This window comes from Triticum aestivum, chromosome 6A, assembly GCF_018294505.1.
Source record: "Triticum aestivum cultivar Chinese Spring chromosome 6A, IWGSC CS RefSeq v2.1, whole genome shotgun sequence".
Classification (NCBI taxonomy): domain Eukaryota; kingdom Viridiplantae; phylum Streptophyta; class Magnoliopsida; order Poales; family Poaceae; genus Triticum; species Triticum aestivum.
In genome coordinates this window covers 31,603,630-31,630,783 of record NC_057809.1, presented here as the reverse complement: position 1 = coordinate 31,630,783, position 27,154 = coordinate 31,603,630, and the positions used below count along the sequence as shown (strand labels likewise).

The window sequence follows — 27,154 nt, the reverse complement described above, 5'->3', positions numbered from 1 at the left end:
TGGGTGTGCCAAACGTCACAACGTAACTGGGTGGCTTTAAAGGTATACTACAGGTATCTCCGAAAGTGTCTGTTGGGTTGGCACGGATTGAGACTGGGATTTGTCACTCCGTGCAAACGGAGAGGTATCTCTGGGCCCACTCGGTAGGACATCATCATAATGTGCACAATGTGATCAAGGAGTTGATCACGGGATGATGTGTTACGAAACGAGTAAAGAGACTTGCCGGTAACGAGATTGAACAAGGTATCGGGATACCGACGATCGAATCTCGGGCAAGTATCGTACCGCTAGACAAAGGGAATTGTATACAGGATTGATTAAGTCCTTGACATCGTGGTTCATCTGATGAGATCATCGTGGAACATGTGGGAGCTAACATGGGTATCCAGATCCCGCTGTTGGTTATTGACCGGAGAGTTATCTCGGTCATGTCTGCATGGTTCCCGAACCCGTAGGGTCTACACACTTAAGGTTCGATGACGCTAGGGTTATAGGGAATAGATGTACATGGTTACCGAATGTTGTTCGGAGTCCCGGATGAGATCCCGGATGTCACGAGGAGTTCCGGAATGGTCCGGAGGTAAAGATTTATATATGGGAAGTCCTGTTTTGGTCGCCGGAAAAGTTTCGGGTTTTATCGGTAATGTACCGGGACCACCGGGGTCCACCAACTGGGGCCACCAGCCCCGGAGGGCTGCATGGGCCAAGTGTGAGAGGGGACCAGCCCCTGGTGGGCTGGTGCGCCCCCCCCTACCAAGGCCCAAGGCGCAAGGGAGAGTGGAAGGGGGCAAACCCTAGGCTCAGATGGGCCTAAGGCCCACCTAGTGGTGCGCCCCTCTCTCCCCCCTTGGCCGCTCCCCCTAGATGGGATCTAGGGCTGGCCGCCACCCCTAGGGGTGGAAACCTAGGTGGGGGCGCAGCCCCTCCCCTCCCCCTATATATACTTGAGGTTTTGGGCTGCCATAGACATGATTCAATCTCCTTCTTGGCGCAGCCCTACCCCTCTCCCTCCTCGTCTCTTGCGGTGCTTGGCGAAGCCCTGCTGGAGTACCACGCTCCTCCACCACCACCACGCCGTCGTGCTGCTGCTGGATGGAGTCTTCCCCAACCTCTCCTTCTCCCCTTATTGGATCAAGGCGTAGGAGACGTCACCGGGCTGTACGTGTGTTGAACACGGAGGTGCCATCCGTTCGGCACTAGGATCATCGGTGATTTGGATCACGACGAGTACGACTCCATCAACCCCGTTCACTTGAACGCTTCCGCTTAGCGATCTACAAGGGTATGTAGATGCACTCTCCTTCCCTCGTTGCTAGATTACTCCATAGATTGATCTTGGTGATGCGTAGAAAATTTTGAATTTCTGCTACGTTCCCCAACAGTGGCATCATGAGCTAGGTCTATGCGTAGTTTCTATGCACGAGTAGAACACAAAGTAGTTGTGGGCGTCGATATTGTCAATTTGCTTGCCGTTACTAGTCTTATCTTGATTCAGCGGCGTCGTGGGATGAAGCGGCCCGGACCGACCTTACACGTACTCTTACGTGAGACTAGTTCCACCGACTGACATGCACTAGTTGCATAAGGTGGCTAGCGGGTGTCTGTCTCTCCGACTTTAGTCGGATCGGATTTGATGAAAAGGGCCCTTATGAAGGGTAAATAGAAATTGGCATATCACGTTGTGGTTTTCGCGTAGGTAAGAAATGTTCTTGCTAGAAACCTATACCAGCCACGTAAAAACTTGCAACAACAATTAGAGGACGTCTAACTTGTTTTGGCAGCATATGCCTTGTGATGTGATATGGCCAAAAGGATGTGATGAATGATATATGTGATGTATGAGATTGATCATGTTCTTGTAATAGGAATCACGACTTGCATGTCGATGAGTATGACAACCGGCAGGAGCCATAGGAGTTGTCTTAATTTATTTATGACCTGCGTGTCAACATAAATGTCATGTAATTACTTTAATTTATTGCTAAAGCGTTAGCCATAGTAGTAGAAGTAATAGATGACGAGACAACTTCAAGAAGACACGATGATGGAGATCATGATGATGGAGATCATGGTGTCATGTCGGTGACAACGATGATCATGGAGCCCCGAAGATGGAGATCAAGAGGAGCAAAATGATATTGGCCATATCATGTCACTATTTGATTGCATGTGATGTTTATCATGTTTTACATCTTATTTGCTTAGAACGACGGTAGCTTAAATAAGATGATCCCTCACTAAAAAATTTCAAGAAAGGTGTTCCCCCTAACTGTGCACCGTTGCGAAGGATCGTTGTTTCGAAGCACCACGTGATGATCGGGTGTGATAGATTCTAACGTTCGAATACAACGGGTGTTGACGAGCCTAGCATGTACAGACATGGCCTCGGGACACATGCGAAACACTTAGGTTGACTTGACGAGCCTAGCATGTACAGACATGGCCTCGGAATACGAAAGACCGAAAGGTCGAACATGAGTAGTATAGAAGATACGATCAACATGAAGATGTTCACCGATGATGACTAGTCTGTCTCACGTGGTGATCGGACACGGCCTAGTTGACTCGGATCATGTAATCACTTAGATGACTAGAGGGATGTCTATCTGAGTGGGAGTTCATAAGATGAACTTAATTATCCTGAACATAGTCAAAAGGTCTTCGCAAATTATTGAAGGAAATATGCCCTAGAGGCAATAATAAAGTTATTATTTATTTCCTTATATCATGATAAATGTTTATTATTCATGCTAGAATTGTATTAACCGGAAACATAATAGATGTGTGAATACATAGACAAACTTAGTGTCACTAGTATGCCTCTACTTGACTAGCTCATTAATCAAAGATGGTTATGTTTCCTAACCTTGAACAAAGTGTTGTTATTTGATTAACGAGGTCACATCATTAGTTGAATGATCTGATTGACATGACCCATTTCATTAGCTTAGCACCCGATTGTTTAGTATGTTGCTATTGCTTTCTTCATGACTTATGCATGTTCCTATGACTATGAGATTATGCAACTCCTGTTTACCGGAGGAACACTTTGTGTGCTACCAAACGTCACAACGTAACTGGGTGATTATAAAGGAGCTCTACAGGTGTCTCCAAAGGTAGATGTTGGGTTGGCGTATTTCGAGATGAGGATTTGTCACTCCGATTGTCGGAGAGGTATCTCTGGGCCCTCTCGGTAATGCACATCACATAAGCCTTGCAAGCATTGTGACTAATGAGTTAGTTGCGAGATGATGTATTACGGAACGAGTAAAGAGACTTGCCGGTAACGAGATTGAACTAGGTATTGGATACCGACGATCGAATCTCGGGCAAGTAACATACCAATGACAAAGGGAACAACGTATGTTGTTATGCGGTCTGACCAATAAAGATCTTCATAGAATATGTAGGAGCCAATATGGGCATCCAGGTCCCGCTATTGGTTATTGACTGGAGATGTGTCTCAGTCATGTCTACATTGTTCTCGAACCGTAGGGTCCGCACGCTTAATGTTACGATGACAGTTATTATGAGTTTATGCATTTTTTATGTACCGAAGTTAGTTCGGAGTCCCGGATGTGATCACGGACATGACGAGGAGTCTCGAAATGGTCGATACATAAAGATTGATATATTGGAAGCCTATATTTGGATATCGGAAGTGTTCCGGGTGAAATCGGGATTTTACCGGAGTACCGAGAGGTTAGCGGAACCCCCCGGGAGCCATATGGGCCTTAATGGGCTTTAGTGGAAAGGAGAAAGGGGCAGCCCAGGGTGGCCGCGCGCCTCCCCCCTCCCCTAGTCCTATTAGGACTAGGAGAGGTGGCCGACCCCCCTGTCTCTCTCTCTCTTTCCCCCTCGGGGAATCCTAGTCCAACTAGGATTGGGGGGGGGGGGAGAGTCCTACTCCCGGTAGGAGTAGGACTCCTCCTGCGCCCTCCTCCTGGCCGGCCGCACCCTCCCCCTTGGCTCCTTTATATACGGAGGCAGGGGGCACCTCTAGACACACAAGTTGATCATTGAGATCGTTCCTTAGCCGTGTGCGGTGCCCCCTGCCACCATATTCCACCTCGATCATATCGTTGTAGTGCTTAGGCGAAGCCTTGCGTCGGTAGAACATCAAGATCGTCATGACGCCGTCGTGCTGATGGAACTCCTCCCCGAAGCTTTGCTGGATCGGAGCTCGGGGATCGTCATCGAGCTGTACGTGTGCTAAGAACTCGGAGGTGCCGGAGTAACGGTGCTTGGATCGGTCGGATCGAGAAGACGTACGACTGCTTCCTCTATGTTGTGTCAACGCTTCCGCAGTCAGTCTGCGTGGGTACATAGACAACACTCTCCCCTCTCGTTGTTGTGCATCACCATGATCTTGTGTGTGCGTAGGAATTTTTTTTGAAATTATTACGTTCCCCAAGAGTGGCATCCGAGCCTACGTTTTATGGTTTGATGTTATTTGCACGAGTAGAACACAAGTGAGTTGTGGGTGATATAAGTCATACTGCCTACCAGCATGTCATACTTTGGTTCGGCGGTATTGTTGGATGAGACGACCCGGACCAACATTACGCGTACGCTTACGCGAGACCGGTTCCCCCGACGTGCTTTGCACACAGGTGGCTTGCGGGCGACTGTCTCTCCAACTTTAGTTGAACCGAGTGTGGCTACGCCCGGTCCTTGCGAAGGTTAAAACGGAGTCTATTTGACAAACTATCGTTGTGGTTTTGATGCGTAGGAGAGATTGGTTCTTGCTTAAGCCCGTAGCAGCCACGTAAAACTTGCAACAACAAAGTAGAGGACGTCTAACTTGTTTTTGCAGGGCATGTTGTGATGTGATATGGTCAAGACATGATGCTAAATTTTATTGTATGAGATGATCATGTTTTGTAACCGAGTTATCGGCAACTGGCAGGAGCCATATGGTTGTCGCTTTATTGTATGCAATGCAATCGCGATGTAATGCTTTACTTTATCACTAAGCGGTAGCGATAGTCGTGGAAGCATAAGATTGGCGAGACGACAACGATGCTACGATGGAGATCAAGGTGTCGCGCCGGTGACGATGGTGATCATGACGGTGCTTCGGAGATGGAGATCACAGGCACAAGATGATGATGGCCATATCATATCACTTATATTGATTGCATGTGATGTTTATCTTTTATGCATCTTATCTTGCTTTGATTGACGGTAGCATTATAAGATGATCTCTCACTAAATTATCAAGAAGTGTTCTCCCTGAGTATGCACCGTTGCGAAAGTTCTTCGTGCTGAGACACCACGTGATGATCGGGTGTGATAGGCTCTACGTTCAAATACAACGGGTGCAAAACAGTTGCACACGCGGAATACTCAGGTTTTACTTGACGAGCCAAGCATATACAGATATGGCCTCGGAACACGGAGACCGAAAGGTCGAGCGTGAATCATATACTAGATATGATCAACATAACGATGTTCACCAATGAAACTACTCCATCTCACGTGATGATCAGACATGGTTTAGTTGATTTGGATCACGTGATCACTTAGAGGATTAGAGGGATGTCTATCTAAGTGGGAGTTCTTAAGTAATTTGATTAATTGAACTTAAATTTATCATGAACTTAGTACCTGATAGTATCTTGCTTGTTATGTTTGATTGTAGATAGATGGCCCGTGATGTTGTTCCGTTGAATTTTAATGCGTTCCTTGAGAAAGCGAAGTTGAAAGATGATGGTAGCAATTACACGGACTGGGTCCGTAACTTGAGGATTATCCTCATTGCTGCACAGAAGAATTACGTCCTGGAAGCACCGCTGGGTGCCAGGCCTGCTGCTGGAGCAACACCAGATGTTATGAACGTCTGGCAGAGCAAAGCTGATGACTACTCGATAGTTCAGTGTGCCATGCTTTACGGCTTAGAATCGGGACTTCAACGACGTTTTGAACGTCATGGAGCATATGAGATGTTTCAGGAGTTGAAGTTAATATTTCAAGCAAATGCCCGGATTGAGAGATATGAAGTCTCCAATAAGTTCTATAGCTGCAAGATGGAAGAGAACAGTTCTGTCAGTGAGCATATAATCAAAATGTCTGGGTATAATAATCACTTGATTCAATTGGGAGTTAATCGTCCAGATGATTGCGTCATTGACAGAATTCTCCAATCACTGCCACCAAGCTACAAGAGCTTCGTGATGAACTATAATATGCAAGGGATGAACAAGACTATTCCCGAGCTCTTCGCAATGCTGAAAGCTGCGGAGGTAGAAATCAAGAAGGAGCATCAAGTGTTGATGGTTAACAAAACCACTAGTTTCAAGAAAAAGGGCAAAGGGAAGAAGAAGGGGAACTTCAAGAAGAACGGTAAGCAAGTTGCTGCTCAAGAGAAGAAACCCAAGTCTGGACCTAAGCCTGAAACTGAGTGCTTCTACTACAAGCATGGTCAATGGAAGCGGAACTGTCCCAAGTATTTGGCGAATAAGAAGGATGGCAAGGTGAACAAAAGTATATGTGATATACATGTTATTGATGTGTACCTTACTAATGCTCGCAGTAGCACCTGGGTATTTGATACTGGTTCTGTTGCTAATATTTGCAACTCGAAACAGGGACTATGGATTAAGCGAAGATTGGCTAAGGACGAGGTGACGATGCGCGTGGGAAACGGTTCCAAAGTCGATGTGATCGTGGTCGGCACGCTACCTCTACATCTACCTTCGGGATTAATATTAGACCTAAATAATTGTTATTTGGTGCCAGCGTTGAGCATGAACATTATATCTGGATCTTGTTTAATGCGAGACGGTTATTCATTTAAATCAGAGAATAATGGTTGTTCTATTTATATGAGTAATATCTTTTATGGTCATGCACCCTTGAAGAGTGGTCTATTCTTGTTGAATCTCGATAATAGTGATACACATATTCATAATGTAGAAGCCAAAAGATGCAGAGTTGATAATGATAGTGCAACTTATTTGTGGCACTGCCGTTTAGGTCATATCGGTGTAAAGCGCATGAAAAAACTCCATACTGATGGACTTTTGGAACCACTTGATTATGAATCGCTTGGTACTTGCAAACCGTGCCTCATGGGCAAGATGACTAAAACACCGTTCTCCGGTACTATGGAGAGAGCAACAGATTTGTTGGAAATCATACATACAGATGTATGCGGTCCGATGAATATTGAGGCTCGTGGCGGATATCGTTATTTTCTCACCTTCACAGATAATTTAAGTAGATATGGGTATATCTACTTAATGAAACATAAGTCTAAAACGTTTGAAAAGTTCAAAGAATTTCAGAGTGAAGTGGAAAATCATCATAACAAGAAAATAAAGTTTCTACGATCTGATCATGGAGGAGAATATTTAAGTTACGAGTTTGGTGTACATTTGAAAAATTGTGGAATAGTTTCACAACTCACGCCACCCGGAACACCACAGCGTAATGGTGTGTCCGAACGTCGTAATCGTACTTTACTAGATATGGTGCGATCTATGATGTCTCTTACTGATTTACCGCTATCATTTTGGGGATACGCTCTAGAGACGGCCGCATTCACGTTAAATAGGGCACCATCAAAATCCGTTGAGACGACGCCTTATGAACTATGGTTTGGCAAGAAACCAAAGTTGTCGTTTCTGAAAGTTTGGGGCTGCGATGCTTATGTGAAAAAGCTTCAAACTGATAAGCTCGAACCCAAATCGGAGAAATGTGTCTTCATAGGATATCCAAAGGAAACTATTGGATACACCTTCTATCACAGATCCGAAGGCAAGACTTGTGTTACTAAATTCGGAAACTTTCTTGAGAAGGAGTTTCTCTCGCAAGAAGTGAGTGGGAGGAAAGTAGAACTTGACGAGGTAACTGTACCTGCTCCCTTGTTGGAAAGTAGTGCATCACAGAAAACTGTTTCTGCGACACCTACACCAATAAGTGAGGAAGCTAATGATGATGATCATGAAACTTTAGGTCGAGATACTACTGAACCCCATAGATCAACCAGAGTGAGATCCGCACCAGAGTGGTACGGTAATCCTGTTCTGGAAGTCATGCGACTAGATCATGATGAACCTACGAACTATGAAGAAGCGACGGTGAGCCCAGATTCCGCAAAATGGCTTGAAGCCATGAAATCTAAGATGGGATCCATGTATGAGAACAAAGTATGGACTTTGGTTGACTTGCCCGATGATCGGCAAGCAATTGAGAATAAATGGATCTTCAAGAAAAAGACAGACGCTGATGGTAATGTTACTGTCTATAAAGCTCGACTTGTCGCAAAAGGTTTTCGACAAGTTCAAGGGGTTGACTACGATGAGACCTTCTCACCCGTAGCGATGCTTAAGTCTGTCCGAATAATGTTAGCAATTGCCGCGTTTTATGATTATGAAATTTGGCAGATGGATGTCAAAACTGCATTCCTGAATGGATTTCTGGAAGAAGAGTTGTATATGATGCAACCGGAAGGTTTTGTCGATCCAAAGGGAGCTAACAAAGTGTGCAAGCTCCAGCGATTCATTTATGGACTGGTGCAAGCCTCTCGGAGTTGGAATAAACGTTTTGATAGTGTGATCAACGCATTTGGTTTTATACAGACTTTTGGAGAAGCCTGTATTTACAAGAAAGTGAGTGGGAGCTCTGTAGCATTTTTGATATTATATGTGGATGACATATTGCTGATTGGAAATGATATAAAATTTCAGGATAGCATAAAGGGATACTTGAATAAGAGTTTTTCAATGAAAGACCTCGGTGAAGCTACTTACATATTGGGCATTAAGATCTATAGAGATAGATCGAGACGCTTAATTGGACTTTCACAAAGCACATACCTTGACAAAATTTTGAAGAAGTTCAAAATGGATCAAGCAAAGAAAGGGTTCTTGCCTGTGTTACAAGGTGTGAAATTGAGTCAGACTCAATGCCCGACCACTGCAGAAGATAGATAGAAAATGAAAGATGTTCCCTATGCTTCAGCCATAGGCTCTATCATGTATGCAATGCTGTGTACCAGACCTGATGTGTGCCTTGCTATAAGTTTAGCAGGGAGGTACCAAAGTAATCCAGGAGTGGATCACTGGACAGCGGTCAAGAACATCCTGAAATACCTGAAAAGGACTAAGGATATGTTTCTCGTATATGGAGGTAACAAAGAGCTCACCGTAAAAGGTTACGTTGATGCAAGCTTTGACACTGATCCGGACGATTCTAAATCGCAAACCGGATACGTGTTTACATTAAACGGTGGAGCTGTCAGTTGGTGCAGTTCTAAACAAAGCGTCGTAGCAGGATCTACATGTGAAGCGGAGTACATAGCTGCTTCGGAAGCAGCGAACGAAGGAGTCTGGATGAAGGAGTTCATATCCGATCTAGGTGTCATACCTAGTGCATCGGGTCCAATGAAAATCTTTTGTGACAATACTGGTGCAATTGCCTTGGCAAAGGAATCCAGATTTCACAAGAGGACCAAGCACATCAAGAGACGCTTCAATTCCATCCGGGATCTAGTCCAGGTGGGAGACATAGAGATTTGCAAGATACATACGGATCTGAATGTTGCAGACCCGTTGACTAAGCCTCTTCCACGAGCAAAACATGATCAGCACCAAGGCTCCATGGGTGTTAGAATCATTACTGTGTAATCTAGATTATTGACTCTAGTGCAAGTGGGAGACTGAAGGAAATATGCCCTAGAGGCAATAATAAAGTTATTATTTATTTCCTTATATCATGATAAATGTTTATTATTCATGCTAGAATTGTATTAACCGGAAACATAATACATGTGTGAATACATAGACAAACTTAGTGTCACTAGTATGCCTCTACTTGACTAGCTCGTTAATCAAAGATGGTTATGTTTCCTAACCATGAACAAAGTGTTGTTATTTGATTAACGAGGTCACATCATTAATTGAATGATCTGATTGACATGACCCATTTCATTAGCTTAGCACCCGATCGTTTAGTATGTTGCTATTGCTTTCTTCATGACTTATACATGTTCCTATGACTATGAGATTATGCAACTCCCGTTTACCGGAGGAACACTTTGTGTGCTACCAAACGTCACAACGTAACTGGGTGATTATAAAGGAGCTCTACAGGTGTCTCCAAAGGTAGATGTTGGGTTGGCGTATTTCGAGATTAGGATTTGTCACTCCGATTGTCGGAGAGGTATCTCTGGGCCCTCTCAGTAATGCACATCACATAAGCCTTGCAAGCATTGTGACTAATGAGTTAGTTGCGAGATGATGTATTACGGAACGAGTAAAGACACTTGCCGGTAACGAGATTGAACTAGGTATTGGATACCGACGATCGAATCTCGGGCAAGTAACATACCGATGACAAAGGGAACAACGTATGTTGTTATGCGGTCTGACCGATAAAGATCTTCGTAGAATATGTAGGAGCCAATATGGGCATCCAGGTCCCGCTATTGGTTATTGACCAGAGATGTGTCTCAGTCATGTCTACATTGTTCTCGAACCGTAGGGTCCGCACGCTTAACGTTACGATGACAGTTATTATGAGTTTATGCATTTTTGATGTACCGAAGTTAGTTCGGAGTCCCGGATGTGATCACAGACATGACGAGGAGTCTCGAAATGGTCGAGACATAAAGATTGATATATTGGAAGCCTATATTTGGATATCGGAAGTGTTCCGGGTGAAATCAGGATTTTACCGGAGTACCGAGAGGTTACCGGAACCCCCCGGGAGCCATATGGGCCTTAATGGGCTTTAGTGGAAAGGAGAAAGGGGCAGCCCAAGGTGGCCGCGCGCCTCCCCCCTCCCCTAGTCCTATTAGGACTAGGAGAGGTGGCCGGCCCTCCTATCTCTCTCTTTCCCCCTCGGGGAATCCTAGTCCAACTAGGATGGGGGGGGGAGTCCTACTCCCGGTAGGAGTAGGACTCCTCCTGCGCCCTCCTCCTGGCCGGCCTCACCCTCCCCCTTGGCTCCTTTATATACGGAGGCAGGGGGCACCTCTAGACACACAAGTTGATCATTGAGATCGTTCCTTAGCCGTGTGCGGTGCCCCCTGCCACCATATTCCACCTCGATCATATCGTTGTAGTGCTTAGGCGAAGCCCTGCGTCGGTAGAACATCAAGATCGTCATCACGCCGTCGTGCTGACGGAACTCCTCCCCGAAGCTTTGCTAGATCGGAGCCCGGGGATCGTCATCGAGCTGTACGTGTGCTAAGAACTCGGAGGTGCCGGAGTAACAGTGCTTGGATCGGTCGGATCGGGAAGACGTACGACTACTTCCTCTACGTTGTGTCAACGCTTCCACAGTCGGTCTGCGTGGGTACGTAGACAACACTCTCCCCTCTCGTTGCTGTGCATCACCTTGATCTTGCGTGTGCGTAGCAATTTTTTTGAAATTACTACGTTCCCCAACAATTATGTCGTAGCTCGCGCTTCAGTTCTACTGTTTAGATATGTTCCTAGAGAAAATTTAGTTGAAAGTTGATAGTAGCAATTATGCGGACTAGGTCCGTAAACTAAGGATTGTCCTCATTGCTTCATAGAAGGCTTATGTCCTTAATGCACCACTCAGTGTGCTGAACCTCGAACGTTGTCTATGGATGTTGCGAACATCTGACATACACATTTTGATAACTACGTGATAGTTCAGTTAAACGGTTTAGATTTGAGGCACCGAAGACGTTTTGAAACGTCGCGAAACATATGAGATGTTTCGAGGGATGAAATTGGGATTTCAGGCTCGTGCCCACGTCAAGAGGTATAGGACCTCCGATGATTTTCTTAGCCTGCAAACTAAGGGAGAAAAGCTCAATTGTTGAGCTTGTGCTCAGATTGTCTGAGTACAACAATCATTTGAATCGAGTGGGAGTTGATCTTCCAGATGAGAAAGTGATGTTTCTCCGAAGTCATTACCACCAAGCCGCTAGAGCTTCGTGATGAACTATGATATATTAGGGACATATATGATGTTCCTTGAGATATTCGCGATGTTTGACACCACAAAAGTAGAAATCAAGAAGGAGCATCAATTGTTGATGGTTGGTGAAACCACTAGTTTCAAGAAGGGCAAGGGCAAGAAGGGATACTTCATGAAACGGCAATTCAGTTGCTGCTCTAGTGAAGAAACCCAAGGTTGAACCCAAACCCGAGACTAAGTGCTTCTGTAATAAGGGGAACAGCCACTGGAGCAGAATTACCCTAAATAGTTGGTAGATGAGAAGGCTGGCAAGGTCGATAGAAGTATATTGGATATACATTGTGTTAATGTGTACTTTACTAGTACTCCTAGTAGCACCATGGTATTAGATACCAGTTCGGTTGCTAAGTGTTAGTAAACTCGAAATAAAAGGCTGCGGAGTAAATGGAGACTAGCTAAAGGTGAGCTGGCGATATGTGTTGGAAGTTTTTCCCAAGCTTGATGTGATCAAGCATCGCACGCTCCCTCTACCATCGAGATTGGTGTTTGCGTTGAGCATAGACATGATTGGATTATGTCTATCGCAATACGGTTATTCATTTAAGGAGAATAATGGTTACTCTGTTTATTTGAATAGTACCTTCAATGGTCTTGCACCTAAAATGAATGGTTTATTGAATCTCGATCGTAGTGATACACATGTTCATGCCAAAAGATATAAGATAGTAATGATAGTACCACCTACTTGTGGCACTTCCACGTAAGTCATATCGGTATAAAACGCATGAAGAAGCTCCATGTTGATGGATCTTTGGGCTCACTCGTTTTGAAAAGTTTGAGACATGCGAACCATGCCTATTAGTGTATATGCATGAAGAAACTCCATGCAAATGGACCGTTTGGACTCACTTGATTTCAAATCACTTGAGACATGCAAATCATACCACATGGGCAAGATGACTGAAAGCCTCGTTTTCAGTAAAATGGAACTAGAAAGCAACTTGTTGGAGGTAATACATTTTGATGTGTGCAGTCCAATGAGTGCTGAGGCGTGTAGTGGATATCGTTATGTTCTTACTTCACAGACGATTTGAGTAGATGTTGAGCATATTTACTTGATGAATCACGAGTCTGAATTATTGAAAGGTTCAAGTAATTTCAGGGTGAAGTTGAAAGATCGTCGTGACAAGAGGATAAAATATCCATGATATGATCATAGAGATGAATATCTGAATTACGAGTTTGGCACAGAATTAAGACATTGTGGAAATTGTTTCACAACTAATACAGCCTGAAACACCATAGTATGATGGTGTGTCCGAACATCATAACTGCACCCTATTGGATAGGATGCATACCATGATGTCTCTTATCGAATTACCATGATAGTTTATGGGTTAGGCATTAGACGCAAACACATTCACTTTAAATAGGGCACCACGTAATTCCGATGAGATGACACCGTATGAACTATGGTTTAGAGAAACCTAAGCTGTCATTTGTTAAAAGGTTGGGGGCTGCGACGCTTATGTGAAAAGTTTCAGGCTGATAAGCTCGAACCCAAAGCGGATAAATGCATCTTCATAGGACACCCAAAACAGTTGGGTGTACCTCCTGTCTCATATCCGAAAGCAATAAGGGATTGTTTCTAGAATCGTGTCCTTTCTCGAGGAAAAGTTTCTCTCGAAAGAATTGAGTGGGAGGATGGTGGAAACTTGATGAGGTTATTGAACCGTCTCTTCAACTAGTGTGTGGCAGGGCACAGGGAGTTGTTCCTGTGGCACCTACACCAATTGAAGTGGAATCTTATGATAGTGATCATGAAACTTCAGATCAAGTCACTACCAAACCTCGTGGGATGACAAGGATGCGTACTACTTCAGAGTGGTACGTAATCCTATCTTGGAAGTCATGTTGCTAGACAACAATGAACCTACGAGCTATGGAGAAGCGATGGTGGGCCTGGATTCCAAAATGGCTCGAGGCCATATAATCCGATAGAGGATCCATATATGAAAACAAAGTGTAGACTTTGGAAGAACTACTTGATGGTCGTAAGGCTTTTAGGTACATATGGATTTTAAAAGGAAGACAGACAATGATGGTAAGTATCACCATTAAGAAAGCTCGACTTGTCGTTAAGATGTTTTCCGACAAGTTCAAGGAGTTGACTGTGATGAGACTTTCTCACTCGTAGCGATGCTAAGAGTCTGTTGGAATTATATTAGCGATTACTGCATTATTTATGAAATCTTGCAGATAGGATGTCAAAACATTGTTTCCTCGACGATTTTCTTGAGGAAAGGTTGTATGTGATACAACCGGAAGGTTTTGTCAATCCTGAAAGATGCTAACAAGTATGCAAAGCTCCAGCAATCCTTCTAAGGACTAGAGTAAGCATCTCGGTGTTGGAATGTATGCTTTGATGAGATGATCAAAGATTTTGGGTGTATACAAAGTTTATGAGAAACTTGTATTTCCAAAGAAGTGAGTGGGAGCACTATAGAATTTTTGATGAATATATGTTGTTGACATATTGTTGATCAAAAATGACGTAGAATTTCTGGAAAGCATATAGGGTTATTTGGAAAGTGTTTTTCAATGGAAAGCCTGGATTAAGCTACTTGAACATTGAGCATCAAGATCTATAAGGATAGATCAAAACGCTTAATGGTACTTTCAAATGAGCACATACCTTGACATGATCTTGAAGGTGTTCAAGATGGATCAGTCAAAGAAGGAGTTCTTGCCTGAGTTGTAAGGTATGAAGTTAAGACTTAAAGCTCGACCACGGCAGAAGAAAGAGGAAGGACGAAGGTCGTCCCCTATGCTTTTGTCATAGGCTCTATACGGTATGCCATGCTAAGTACCGCACCTGATGTGTGCCTTGCCACATATCTGGCAAGAGGGTACAAAGGTGATCTAGGAGTAGATCACCAGATAGCGGTCTAAATTATCCTTAGAGGAATAAGGATATGCTTCTCAGTTATAGAGGTGATAAAGAGTTCGACATAAAGAGTTACGTCGATGCAAGCTTAACACCTATCCGGATAGCTCTGAGTAGAGATACCGGATACGTATAATGGAGCAACAATTTAGAATAGCTCCAAGTAGAACAGTTATTTGAAATGGCTCCAAATGTAGCGTAGTAGTTGCGTCTACAAGATGATATGGAAATTTGCGAAGTACATACGTATCTGAATGTTGCAGACCCGTTGACTGAAACCTCTCTCACAAGCATAACATGATCAAACCCAGAACTCTTTGGGTGTTAGTCACATGGGGATGTGACCTTGAGTGTTAATCACATATCGATGTGAACTCGATTATTGACTCTAGTGCAAGTGGGAGACTGTTGGAAATATGCCCTAGAGGCAATAATAAATAGGTTATTATTATATTTCCTTGTTCATGATAATCGTTTATTATCCTTGCTAGAATTGTATTGGTAGGAAACTCAGATACATGTGTGGATACATAGACAACACCATGTCCATAGTAAGCCTCTAGTTGACTAGCTCGTTGATCAATAGATGGTTATGGTTTCCTGACCATGGACATTGGATGTCATTGATAACGGGATCACATCATTAGAAGAATGATGTGATGGACAAGACCCAATCCTAAGCCTAGCACAAGATCATGTAGTTCGTATGCTGAAGCTTTTCCAATGTCAAGTATCATTTCCTTAGACCATGAGATTGTGCAACTCCCGGATACCGTATGAGTGCTTTGGGTGTGCTAAACGTCACAACTTAACTGGGTGGTTATAAAGGTACATTGCAGGTATCTCCGAAAGTGTCTGTTGGGTTGGCACGAATCGAGACTGGGATTTGTCACTCCGTGCAAACGGAGAGGTATCTCTGGGCCCACTCAGTAGTAAATCATCATAATGTGCACAATGTGATCAAGGAGTTGATCACGGGATGATTTGTTACGAAACGAGTAAAGAGACTTGCCGGTAACGAGATTGAACAAGGTATTGGGATACCGACGGTCGAATCTTGGGCAAGTATCGTACCGCTAGACAAAGGGAATTGTATACGGGATTGATTAAGTCCTTGACATCGTGGTTCATCCGATGAGATCATCGTGGAACATGTGGGAGCCAACATGGGTATCCAGATCCCGCTGTTGTTTATTGATCGGAGAGTTATCTCGGTCATGTCTGCATGGTTACCGAACCCGTAGGGTCTACACACATAAGGTTCGATGATGCTAGGGTTATAGGGAATAGATGTACGTGGTTACCGAATGTTGTTCGGAGTCCCAGATGAGATCCAGGACGTCACGAGGAGTTCCGGAATGGTCCGGAGGTAAATATTTATATATGGGAAGTCCTGTTTTGGTCGCGGGAAAAGTTTCGGGTTTTATCGGTAATGTACCGGGACCACCGGGAGGGTCCCGGTGGTCCACCAAGTGGGACCACTAGCCCTGGAGGGCTGCATGGGCCAAGTGTGAGAGGGGACCAGCCCCTGGTGGGCTGGTGCGCCCCCCCCCCTACCAAGGCCCAAGGCGCAAGGGAGAGTGGAAGGGGGCAAACCCTAGGTTCAGATGGGCCTAAGGCCCACCTAGTGGTGCGCCCCCCTCTCTCCCCCCTTGCCCCCCCTAGATGGGATCTAGGGCTGGCCGCCACCCCGAGGGGTGGAAACCTAGGTGGGGGCGCAGCCCCTCCCCTCCCCCTATATACACTTGAGGTTTTGGGCTGCCATAGACACGATTCAATCTCCTTCTTGGCGCAGCCCTACCCCTCTCCCTCCTCATCTCTTGCGGTGCTTGGCGAAGCCCTGCTGGAGTACCACGCTCCTCCACCACCACCACGCCGTCGTGCTGCTGCTGGATGGAGTCTTCCCCAACCTCTCCTTCTCCCCTTACTGGATCAAGGCGTAGGAGACGTCACCGGGCTGTATGTGTGTTGAACACGGAGGTGCCATCCGTTCGGCACTAGGATCATCGGTGATTTGGATCACAACAAGTACGACTCCATCAACCCCGTTCACTTGAACGCTTCCGCTTAGCGATCTACAAGGGTATGTAGATGCAGTCTCCTTCCCTCGTTGCTAGATTACTCCATAGATTGATCTTGGTGATGCGTAGAAAATTTTGAATTTCTGCTACGTTCCCCAACAAGAACATGACGCGCACACGTGTCGTCGCTGTCTTGGCCGAAGGACCGGCCAAGGGTTTCCCCCGGGCTCGAACCTGAGCACCCGCACCCCGCCAGCACCGGATCTGGCGACCAGAGTTGCAGAAGAGCACGACCGAAGTGGAGGAGAGAGCAGGGGAGGGGGCGCCTGGCCTTCAGATCTGGGGCAGAGGAAATCCGCGCCGCGCTCGCCCACCGTATCCTTGCTGCCCGGGCAGCCGATGATGCCGGCCACCACTTCCTGCGCGCGCTTCCAGTCGCGGAGGCAGTGCCGCCTTGCCGTCCGGGGCCGCCGCCCCGGCTTCCAGGTCCTTCGCGGGGGCACGAAGCGACGCAGCACCTCACCGCCACCTTCATCGACGACCCACCAGGCTTGCCCGTCGATACCCTTAGGTGGCGGCGAGGAGGGGCTGGGATTGAGGGGGTGGCGGCGCGGGGGAAACCCTAGTCGCCCCCGAGTCGCCCCGGGAGGACGACGCGAGGGCCGGGGGGGCAATTTGGACTTCACCTAGTTGTCTCCCGAGTTTGTAGCAGACACCGTCTCCTCATGTGGACTTGCAATAGCTTCGAGAGGCCGCAGGGCATGCAAGATGGCATTAGTCGTCTGATCGCAATGGGGCATGAGACTGTAGGAGTTGGCAACAGCGATCGGCGCCTAGTGTGGGGAAAAAGTTTGGAAAGAATAGTCATGGTTGATGGCGAAAAAGGCAAAGAGAATGAGTGGTTGCGGTAGAGGGTGAGGGTAACTACGGGTCGGGTGAGTATTATATCGCGCGGGTGGTGGATGGTGTGGTTTGGTGGGCCCAACTTGCATGCTCCAATTGTTCAAAGCTTCTGTTACCCTTACTTTGGGGTGCCATGTGTGGCTGTTAGCCCCCCCCCCCCCCCCCCCCCCCCCCCCCCCCCCCCCGTGGTTTCATTTATGCTAGGTAGTTGCCCATGTGTTGCAACGGAAGAAAAAAAATCACAATGTCCCTAGCCCAATAAGCATGACACAAGACCCCATAGGTCCACATCCTCTATTTCAACATGACGGGGAAGCAATATTTCATAAACAATGAATATGCGATATTATGAAGGCATAGCTTCTCAATTCAACTTGCATGCCATCGAGCCTATAGTCTAAACAATTAAGTTCAATAGTGTCGAAAATAGTTACAAAGATGGGAAGACCACACACTAAAATATCAAATTTATTATTTCTGGTGTTTGTTGTACTGTCATGATTGAAGATGAATAGATCGACAGTTTCCTGCAAAAATAGTTAGAAAGATGGTAATTGCCCATGTGTTGCAATGGAAGAAAAAAAATCACAATGTCTCCAATGCATACTTCGTATGAACACTTGTTGACAACAATCGTATCCATAGTTTCAGTGGGTATCGAACTGCGAAGCGAGGAAGCTATTTCAATTGAACGGGCTTACTTTCTTACTTGGCTGCAGAGCCATTTGTTTACCAATCTGCCAACTTAAGCTAGGAAAAGTGTAAGAGACCGTGCATCTTCATGTAAATAAAGGGAAATAATCTTAGAAACATTCAAGAAACCGGGAATTTTTTATTCCATTTCTTAGCCAGGGCAAGCCCTACCGACCTACGACCGGAGAAGGCGATCAATCAATAAGTAGTTGCCCTTCTTCGGCCTGGGAAAAGCAGCAAACTCGTGTATATATATAGTAAATGATTATACTTGATTAGGCAAAGCTACTTCGCTGCACCTATCTTAACCAAACTTTTCTTATCAGAGAGTGAGAAGGCAAAAAGTTGAGAGAGAACCATTTCTTCTTTCAACCGAAAATTAGCTATTGAAGAAAGAGAACGAGTCCGCTGGGGATCGGACCCAGAATCTCTGGTTTCATAGACCAGCGCCTTATCCATTGGGCCACAGAGTCTTGGCGAATGCAATCAAACGTTAACCTTACTCACTCCTCCATTAGACACTAGTGACTGAATGACCATGCGGATTAGTGGCAGCATCTGTGTGATCACTTGGCAATCAGACCTGACATTACAACGAACCAACTGTAACCTCAGAATGCAGCTGCTCCTGACCTGTTGCTACGCGGCCGATGCCATCGCCACGACGAGGCCACGTCAAGATGGATCTGGCCAGGTATCTATATCTATATCTATACCTATTAATAAAGGAGAGGGGCGTTTTGGTGGACGAGCGACATGGAGGCCGGTATCTGCGTCGGTCGTTCTGGCGTCGCGATGCGTGGCCTCTGTTCTTTTTTCTATTTACCGTTTCTAGCTGGTATAAATACAGCAGTGCTGCCTACTCCTGTTCCCGCTTTGTACATGGGCCTACGATTCTTCTACTACCACGCACAAGATGTTCTGTCAGTGCGGCTTTGAATTTGGCCCACCTTGCGGGCTGGCAAGGTTGGTTGGTGGGAAAAATAAATGTGTGGTTGCTATGTCTGCTCGACCATTAAGCGGTGCCTGTTTGTGTTTGGCCACTCGACCAAAAAGTGGATGGCACCGGGCCGAGGGGCAGCGCCGCTTCTCGCCATGGACGGCATGGAGTTCTTCTTCGAGGAATCTGCATCAGGGTAATATTCCTAGAATCTTGCCCAAGTTCTCGCTACGGGATGTCATTTTTTGAGCAAGAAATCTGTCGATTGGAGTTTCCCTTGGCCTATTCCTTAAACAATCAGATCTGGCTGGCTCCCGTTTGCCTGTGCAGGTTGGTGCCGCGGGTGTCCGGCGAAGTTTTCTTAAGTGGTCTAGTTGCGGGCGAGCAACTAACTGAAGGTGGCACAAGTGGAACAGAGGATGCGGAGGAGGAGTTGATTTCTTCTCTGCCCATGGGTCGAGCTGGAGGCGGCATGGATTGTGAAGCCGGCGAAGGTGCTGGTACGGGGGGCTGCGCACTGTATAATCTTGGCGACGAAGGGGTGGGCGATTCCTGCGAGACGGGTGGTGCAAATACAGTCCCTGATGCCATGGGCCAGGATGCAGACGAAGATGGCGTGGGAGTGTCAAACGCAAAAAAATCTTCTTGGACCAGGAGGTGACTTTCTGTTATCCCTCGCCTTGAAGCCGTTTTATATACTGTCGATTAAATTTCTGCTCAGCTATATGCATCATCACATTTTGCTCGTGGTTTGGTTGCATAAACGCTGTTCGTTTGGTCGATTTTGAATTTTGTGAACGGTTCACCATTGGAAACACTAGTAGAAAAGGGGCTTTGGTCCAGGCCGGGTAACCCCATTAGTCCCGGTTCAGTCCAGAACCGGGACCAATGGGTGCATTTATCCCGGTTCGTGCGGCTAAGGCATTAGTCCCGGTTCACCTGGGCCCTTAGTCCTGGTTCGTGCCACGAACCGGGGCTAAAGGGTGCGAAGGCCATTAGTACCGGTTGGTGCCACCAACCAGGACTAATGGCCTTTGAGGCATTAGTACCGGTTCATGGCACGAACCGGTAATAAAGGTCCCATTTTCAAACTCTCCCCCCGGACCGCCTTTTAGAACAATAGTTTCAAACTCAAATAGTGAAATTTGTGACTTCATGCTCAAGCTAAACTCCTGAGGGTTAATAGGATTGACATCTTACTATTGTCAGGAAAACAACGAGTGCAGACATGGAAACGAGGGAGAATAGAACCCGGAAGTTAAGTGTGCTCAGGCTGGGGGAGTGGGAGGATGGGTGACCGTCCGAGAAGTTAGATGATTTGGAATGATGAGGGATGATTAGAGATTAAATTGAGCAGTGATGAGGGGTGATTAGAGATTAGAGTTTAAAATAATTCAGAAATTTGAAAATAAAAAAATTAAAAAAAATTTAAAGAAAAATCAGAAAATTACCTTTAGTGAACCGGGACTAAAGGCCCTTACGAACCGGGACAACAGGCCCTTTTTCTACCAGTGAAAACGTTTATGAGAGGGTTACCTATATTGTAGTGGCACATGAGCGAGCAGTCACAGCAGGTGCAAAACCATGATCGGAATAAGGAATAAGACCATTTTTCCAGACATGTCTGATGCCCTCGGATCACAAAAAAAATGCTGATCTTGCACACCTAAGAAAATGATGATGCTAGCTGCCATTTTTTGTTTTGTTAAAAATGAAAATTTTCTGAATCTGGTACTACTACTAGGATAGCGGCATACATATGTCTAGTAAATTATATCCCAGGAAAAACAATTGATTCAGCTATGCATACAACCAGGTTGTGTGGGCAGTGTGCCCATGGACAACACTTTATTTTGTGTCTTTTGGTGGATCTAATCCGCTGATGTGTTGGTGTGTCATTTGTTTGCAGGGTCAGAGTTAGAAAAGTTACAGATGAGAGGGAGCCCAGCCCTTCAAGGATGCCTGCCCTTGAAGCTTCTATGCATTTGTCGATAAAAAGTCTAAAAATGTTAACAATCCATCGATTGGAACTAGTTTTGATTCCGTCGAAGAGGACTACGAGTTTTACAATCTTTATTCATGGGAGGTTGGTTTTGGGGTGCGCTATGCAAAAAGCCGTTTGAATGTACACTTGAAAAAGTGCATGCAGGAGATAGTTTGTGCATGTGCGGTGAGTCAGGAACATACCCTGTTCAAGAATTCATCTGATTAACCAGTTAACTTGCAGATTAATCCCTACTCATAGGGTCCCCGAGTAGCCGGTTACCCGATAAATCATCCGATTAATTGATTAAATGGTCGATTAACTTGCCGATTAGCCTATTAATCCCCTACTCACCAGCCAACCGAGCAGCTACCAGTTAACGATTTCCTCAACAATGGTAACATAACATCATTTTCCTATTACATTTTGGGTTTTTTTAGCTTCATTTCATTTTTAAAAGCCATGCAAAAGAATGTGGATATTAATTTACATTTTTTTCATCCTCTGATTTGCATGCACGCTTGTCTTCTGCAGGGTAAGCCATTGCAAGCCAACAGTAGGTCGACGAGGTGTGGTTGCAATGCCATAATACGACTGTTGAGGTCAGACGAAGGTGGATGGTATGTATGCGAGCACAGGGCTGACCACAACCATGATTTACCTCTTAATTGTGGAGAAAATTGCACTGGAAGTCGCACCAACACATAGATAGCTATACAAGGGACCTGGTTAAGCAATTGAGAGAAAATATTATCAGCATTAGCAAGGTTTACAGTGTCATAGGTAGTTTCTTTGGCATGTAAAGGACGTGTCATTCACGAAACGTTCCTTAAAAACACTATGTGGTAAACTTAACTGAGAACAGTCTCTTAATGATGCAACAAAAACCATAGATGTATTCAACAATATGAGGGTAGAGGACCCTGAATTTAAATACAGTGTTTAGGTTGACACTAAGGGTAGGATTAAGACATTCATGTGGGCTGCTGGCAGAGGGATTGAGCAATTCAAGTGTTTCGGTGATGTTGTGACATTTGATACAACCTACAAGACAAACCTGTACGACATGCCATTTGGGCTTTTTGTTGGTGTCAATAATCACTTCCAAAGCATCATTTATGAAGGCGTGTTGATGAGTGATGAGAAGGTGCACACTTTCAAGTGGATATTCACAGAATTTTTCCAAATGCTAGCAGCACCACAGCCAAAAACTATCTTAACAGGTAATGCATGGTTAGCAAAGAAAATAAAAAAACATTGTCACCGTGATGAACATGAGAGTGTTAGCATGCCCATGTTCATGAGCGTCTGTGAGAGAGGCTGGCACTGCAGGGCCATGATGGGGGAGTGGGTCGCACGTCTACCCAGCCTGACAGCGAGTCGTGGACGACATGGGATGCTACTGTAGGAAAATACAGAATACATGATTAGAGTTAAAGCTGCTACCATGAATACATGACATAAATGCGCCGCTGCAGCGTCTCGATGGGATTACTGACGACCCTGATAGCGAGCTGCATGGTGCTCGTCCTCCAAACGGCATTTTTTCGCTAATAAAGGGGCTATTGCTTCTTACCATCGTAATTTCGTCCGTTTTTCGTCCGTCCGTCGTCCGTCCACTTCTTCCATATGATTTTCTATATCTGAGGTGGTACTATTTATGTGATCACGGAGCGATGCGACTCGAAGGAAGCCTTCCTAAGGGAAAGGCGCACGCAGCTTGGGCTGTGGCCCAACTAAGCTATCCCGCATAAATAAAGGGCCTCGCAAAAATATTAGATGTTTCTTGGAATTCGACTCACGATCTCACCTTCACCAACCTATTGTTGGCACCAATTGAGCTGGCTCGGTGTTTTGCTTTTTTTTTCTTTTTCAAAAAGGAGGAATACCCCCGGCCTCTGCATCTGGACGATGCATACGGCCACTTTATTGATTATAACACAAGACCTTACAAAGTCGTACAACAGTAAGACCAAAGCCACCATCTTCGCAACCTCTGTCGCTACTCCTATCTACCTGATGAAGGGGCGCTAATGGTCTGGGCCTAATACCAAACAGATCTCGCAGCCAAACCTAACATCTGAGACCTGAGGTCCCAACCAGGACTCCTTCCGGGTATGGGCACCCACCAGTCCGGCGTGCTCTTCAACCAGGCCCCCTGCCGGGTATGAGGCCGCCGCAGCCACGTACCATCAATCCATCTTCAGAGATGTACTGTTGCATGACCCGTGCCAGGCCTCTCTGCCATCGACGCCACCACGACGCCAGACAGCGCCACCATCCTGTGCTCGTCCATCATCACACGCCCACCGGCGATACCCCTACTGCTCCATGCCGCCGAGACTCGCCGTTGTCGACGTACCAGATGCCACGCCGCTCCTCCGACGCGAACACGAAAAACAGGAAACGCCCTAAAGATACAAGGGGCACTCTGCACAACATGAAAGCCGCCGCGAGCAGCTGCAGAAATCCAGCCGGCAGCCAAAGCCCCCACCTTCATGAGCCCACACCCGAATCCTAGCTCCCCAGGCAACGCCTCCAAGGAGGGGATGACGCCCATGGCGCCACCGCTGCCCAATCCAGACTGGATTTTGGGTTTTCACCCAGGAGAGGACCGGAGGTGACAAGAATAAGGACCACGACACCGCCTTCAGGAAGGATGCATCGCCCGAAGCCGACGCCGCTGTCCAGCCGAACCAGCCGGCCTAGGGTTTCCCCCGGTCCCAATCTGCACCACCATCCCCAGAAGCACCGGAACCAGTAGCATCCACCGGCCACAAGCGCAAAGGGGAAGGAGCGGGAAGGAGGGAGTAGCAGGCCTCCAGATCTGGCGAGGACGAAGGCCCCCGAACTGCCGCCACCAAGCGCCGACTCCCCACCACCCGAGCAGTCGAGGACGCCGAGCAGGGTCCCCGCGCACACCGTCCAGAGTGCGAACGGCGGCGCCGAACCAGCAGGGGCCGCCACCCCGTGGATCCAGATCTCCGCGAAGGGACGATGAAGGCCTCGCGACCACCTTCCTCGGCAGCCGCGCGACGCATCGGCGGCTCCTCTAGTGGCGACGAGGAGGAGAAGAAGGGGGAGGGGGACCGCCGGCGGCGGCTAGGGTTAGCCGCCCATGTCGCCCCTGTTGGAGCGACGCAGGGGCGGGGGGCTGCGATGTGGGAGCTAGAGGGAGAGCGCTTGGTGTTTTGCTAAGAAGAAAAGTTTGTCTCACCTATTATTAGTCCCACCTCGCGTCTTTAAATCCAAACCTACTAATTTATATAGGCCTCTCAATGTCCTGGTTATCAAGGAGCTATCTCGGAATCAATAAGCAAAGGCTAAGAAAAGGAAGAAAAGGAAGGAAGTCATACATGCACATTGGGCCTTGAGGGAGATTAACGGAAACAAGGAAGTGTAAATGGAACGAAGGAAAGGCGACGCCATGGGCAGCGGCCTCTGCTCAATCCCGTCGAGCTGCTCGACCAGGACGGCAAGGAGGCAGCAGACGGGGGAGCGGAGGCGCTAGGCGGCGGCGGAGCTCCACCTCTGCCGTCGGGGCGGCGTGCTCGATCTGCAGAGTCTAAAAAAATTAAGATAGCAACAAACGGCTTGCATTTGAATATTTTAAGAACTTAAAATCTGATGATAGTTCGAAGATGAAGGAGGTGTCGTCAGAGTACACAAATGAGGCTTCATAATAAAAATTTAATTGTGGATGCCAAAAACCTTACCATCATCGACGAGAGGACAACGTTGTGAACATTAAAAGTGCCAACATGAATGAATGACTCAATAGAAAAGTGCCACAATTTTTTCTTAAAGCATGATATCAATTTCTTTTATACCTCAACATGCGATGGGTGTTTGGTGGACATTAAATTTTTGGGGACATTTATAATCTGTTTTGCCTTTGAAAAATGCTATTTAATTTTCAAAAATTGTTATTGCATTTTAAATGTTTGTGTAGTAAATGATTATATTTGATAAGGCAAAGCTACTTCGCTGCACCTATCTTAACCAAACTTTTCATCTGAGAGTGAGAAGGCAAAAAGTTGAGAGAACCATTTCTTCTTTTAACCCAAAATTAGCTATTGAAGAAAGAGAACGACTCCGCTGGACGACCAGGACGGCAAGGAGGCAGCAGACGGGGGAGCGGAGGCGCTAGGCGGCGGCGGAGCTCCACCTTTGCCGTCGGGGCGGCGTGCTCGATCTGCAGAGTCTAAAAAAATTAAGATAGCAACAAACGGCTTGCATTTGAATATTTTAAGAACTTAAAATCTGATGATAGTTCGAAGATGAAGGAGGTGTCGTCAGAGTACACAAATGAGGCTTCATAATAAAAATTTAATTGTGGATGCCAAAAACCTTACCATCATCGACGAGAGGACAACGTTGTGAACATTAAAAGTGCCAACATGAATGAATGACTCAATAGAAAAGTGCCACAATTTTTTCTTAAAGCATGATATCAATTTCTTTTATACCTCAACATGCGATGGGTGTTTGGTGGACATTAAATTTTGGGGACATTTATAATCTGTTTTGCCTTTGAAAAATGCTATTTAATTTTCAAAAATTGTTATTGCATTTTAAATGTTTGTGTAGTAAATGATTATATTTGATAAGGCAAAGCTACTTCGCTGCACCTATCTTAACCAAACTTTTCATCTGAGAGTGAGAAGGCAAAAAGTTGAGAGAACCATTTCTTCTTTTAACCCAAAATTAGCTATTGAAGAAAGAGAACGACTCCGCTGGACGACCAGGACGGCAAGGAGGCAGCAGACGGGGGAGCGGAGGCGCTAGGCGGCGGCGGAGCTCCACCTCTGCCGTCGGGGCGGCGTGCTCGATCTGCAGAGTCTAAAAAAATTAAGATAGCAACAAACGGCTTGCATTTGAATATTTTAAGAACTTAAAATCTGATGATAGTTCGAAGATGAAGGAGGTGTCGTCAGAGTACACAAATGAGGCTTCATAATAAAAATTTAATTGTGGATGCCAAAAACCTTACCATCATCGACGAGAGGACAACGTTGTGAACATTAAAAGTGCCAACATGAATGAATGACTCAATAGAAAAGTGCCACAATTTTTTCTTAAAGCATGATATCAATTTCTTTTATACCTCAACATGCGATGGGTGTTTGGTGGACATTAAATTTTTGGGGACATTTATAATCTGTTTTGCCTTTGAAAAATGCTATTTAATTTTCAAAAATTGTTATTGCATTTTAAATGTTTGTGTAGTAAATGATTATATTTGATAAGGCAAAGCTACTTCGCTGCACCTATCTTAACCAAACTTTTCATCTGAGAGTGAGAAGGCAAAAAGTTGAGAGAACCATTTCTTCTTTTAACCCAAAATTAGCTATTGGAGAAAGAGAACGACTCCGCTGGGGATCGAACCCAGAATCTCTGGTTTCGTAGACCAGCGCCTTATCCATTGGGCCACGGAGTCCTGACGCATGCAGTCAGAAGTTAACCGTACTCACTCCACTCCATTAGACAGTAGTGACTGAGTGGTCGTGCGGATTAGTGGCGGCATCTGTGTCATCACTTGGCAATCAGACCTGACATTACAACGAACCAACTGTAACCTCAAAATGCAGCTGCTCCTGTTGGTACACGGCCGATGCCATGGCCGCGACAAGGCCACGTCAAGATGGATCTGACCAGGTGTACTAAACTGTGGTCACAAACTGAACGATTGTTTCAGCGCTGTTTCCATTTCACATCTTTATCCTTCTGCAGCATGTGCAGAATGCGTGGCCATAGTAGTC

General features: G+C 45.9%; 1 protein-coding gene and 1 non-coding gene across 2 annotated transcripts; one reads left to right on the top strand and one right to left on the bottom strand.

The window, feature by feature from the left end:
* Positions 1–19,542: 19,542 nt before the first annotated feature.
* LOC123130138 (uncharacterized) lies at positions 19,543–22,561 on the top strand. Its single transcript, XM_044550084.1, has 3 exons — positions 19,543–19,604; positions 19,739–20,065; positions 21,318–22,561. The coding sequence occupies exons 1-3, from the start codon at positions 19,564–19,566 to the stop codon at positions 21,529–21,531; spliced, it is 582 nt and encodes a 193-aa protein (XP_044406019.1). The 5' UTR covers positions 19,543–19,563; the 3' UTR covers positions 21,532–22,561.
* A 4,198-nt stretch (positions 22,562–26,759) lies between these two features.
* TRNAR-ACG (transfer RNA arginine (anticodon ACG)) lies at positions 26,760–26,832 on the bottom strand. The gene has a single exon. It is a non-coding gene; the product is annotated as a tRNA-Arg (tRNA).
* Positions 26,833–27,154: the final 322 nt, after the last annotated feature.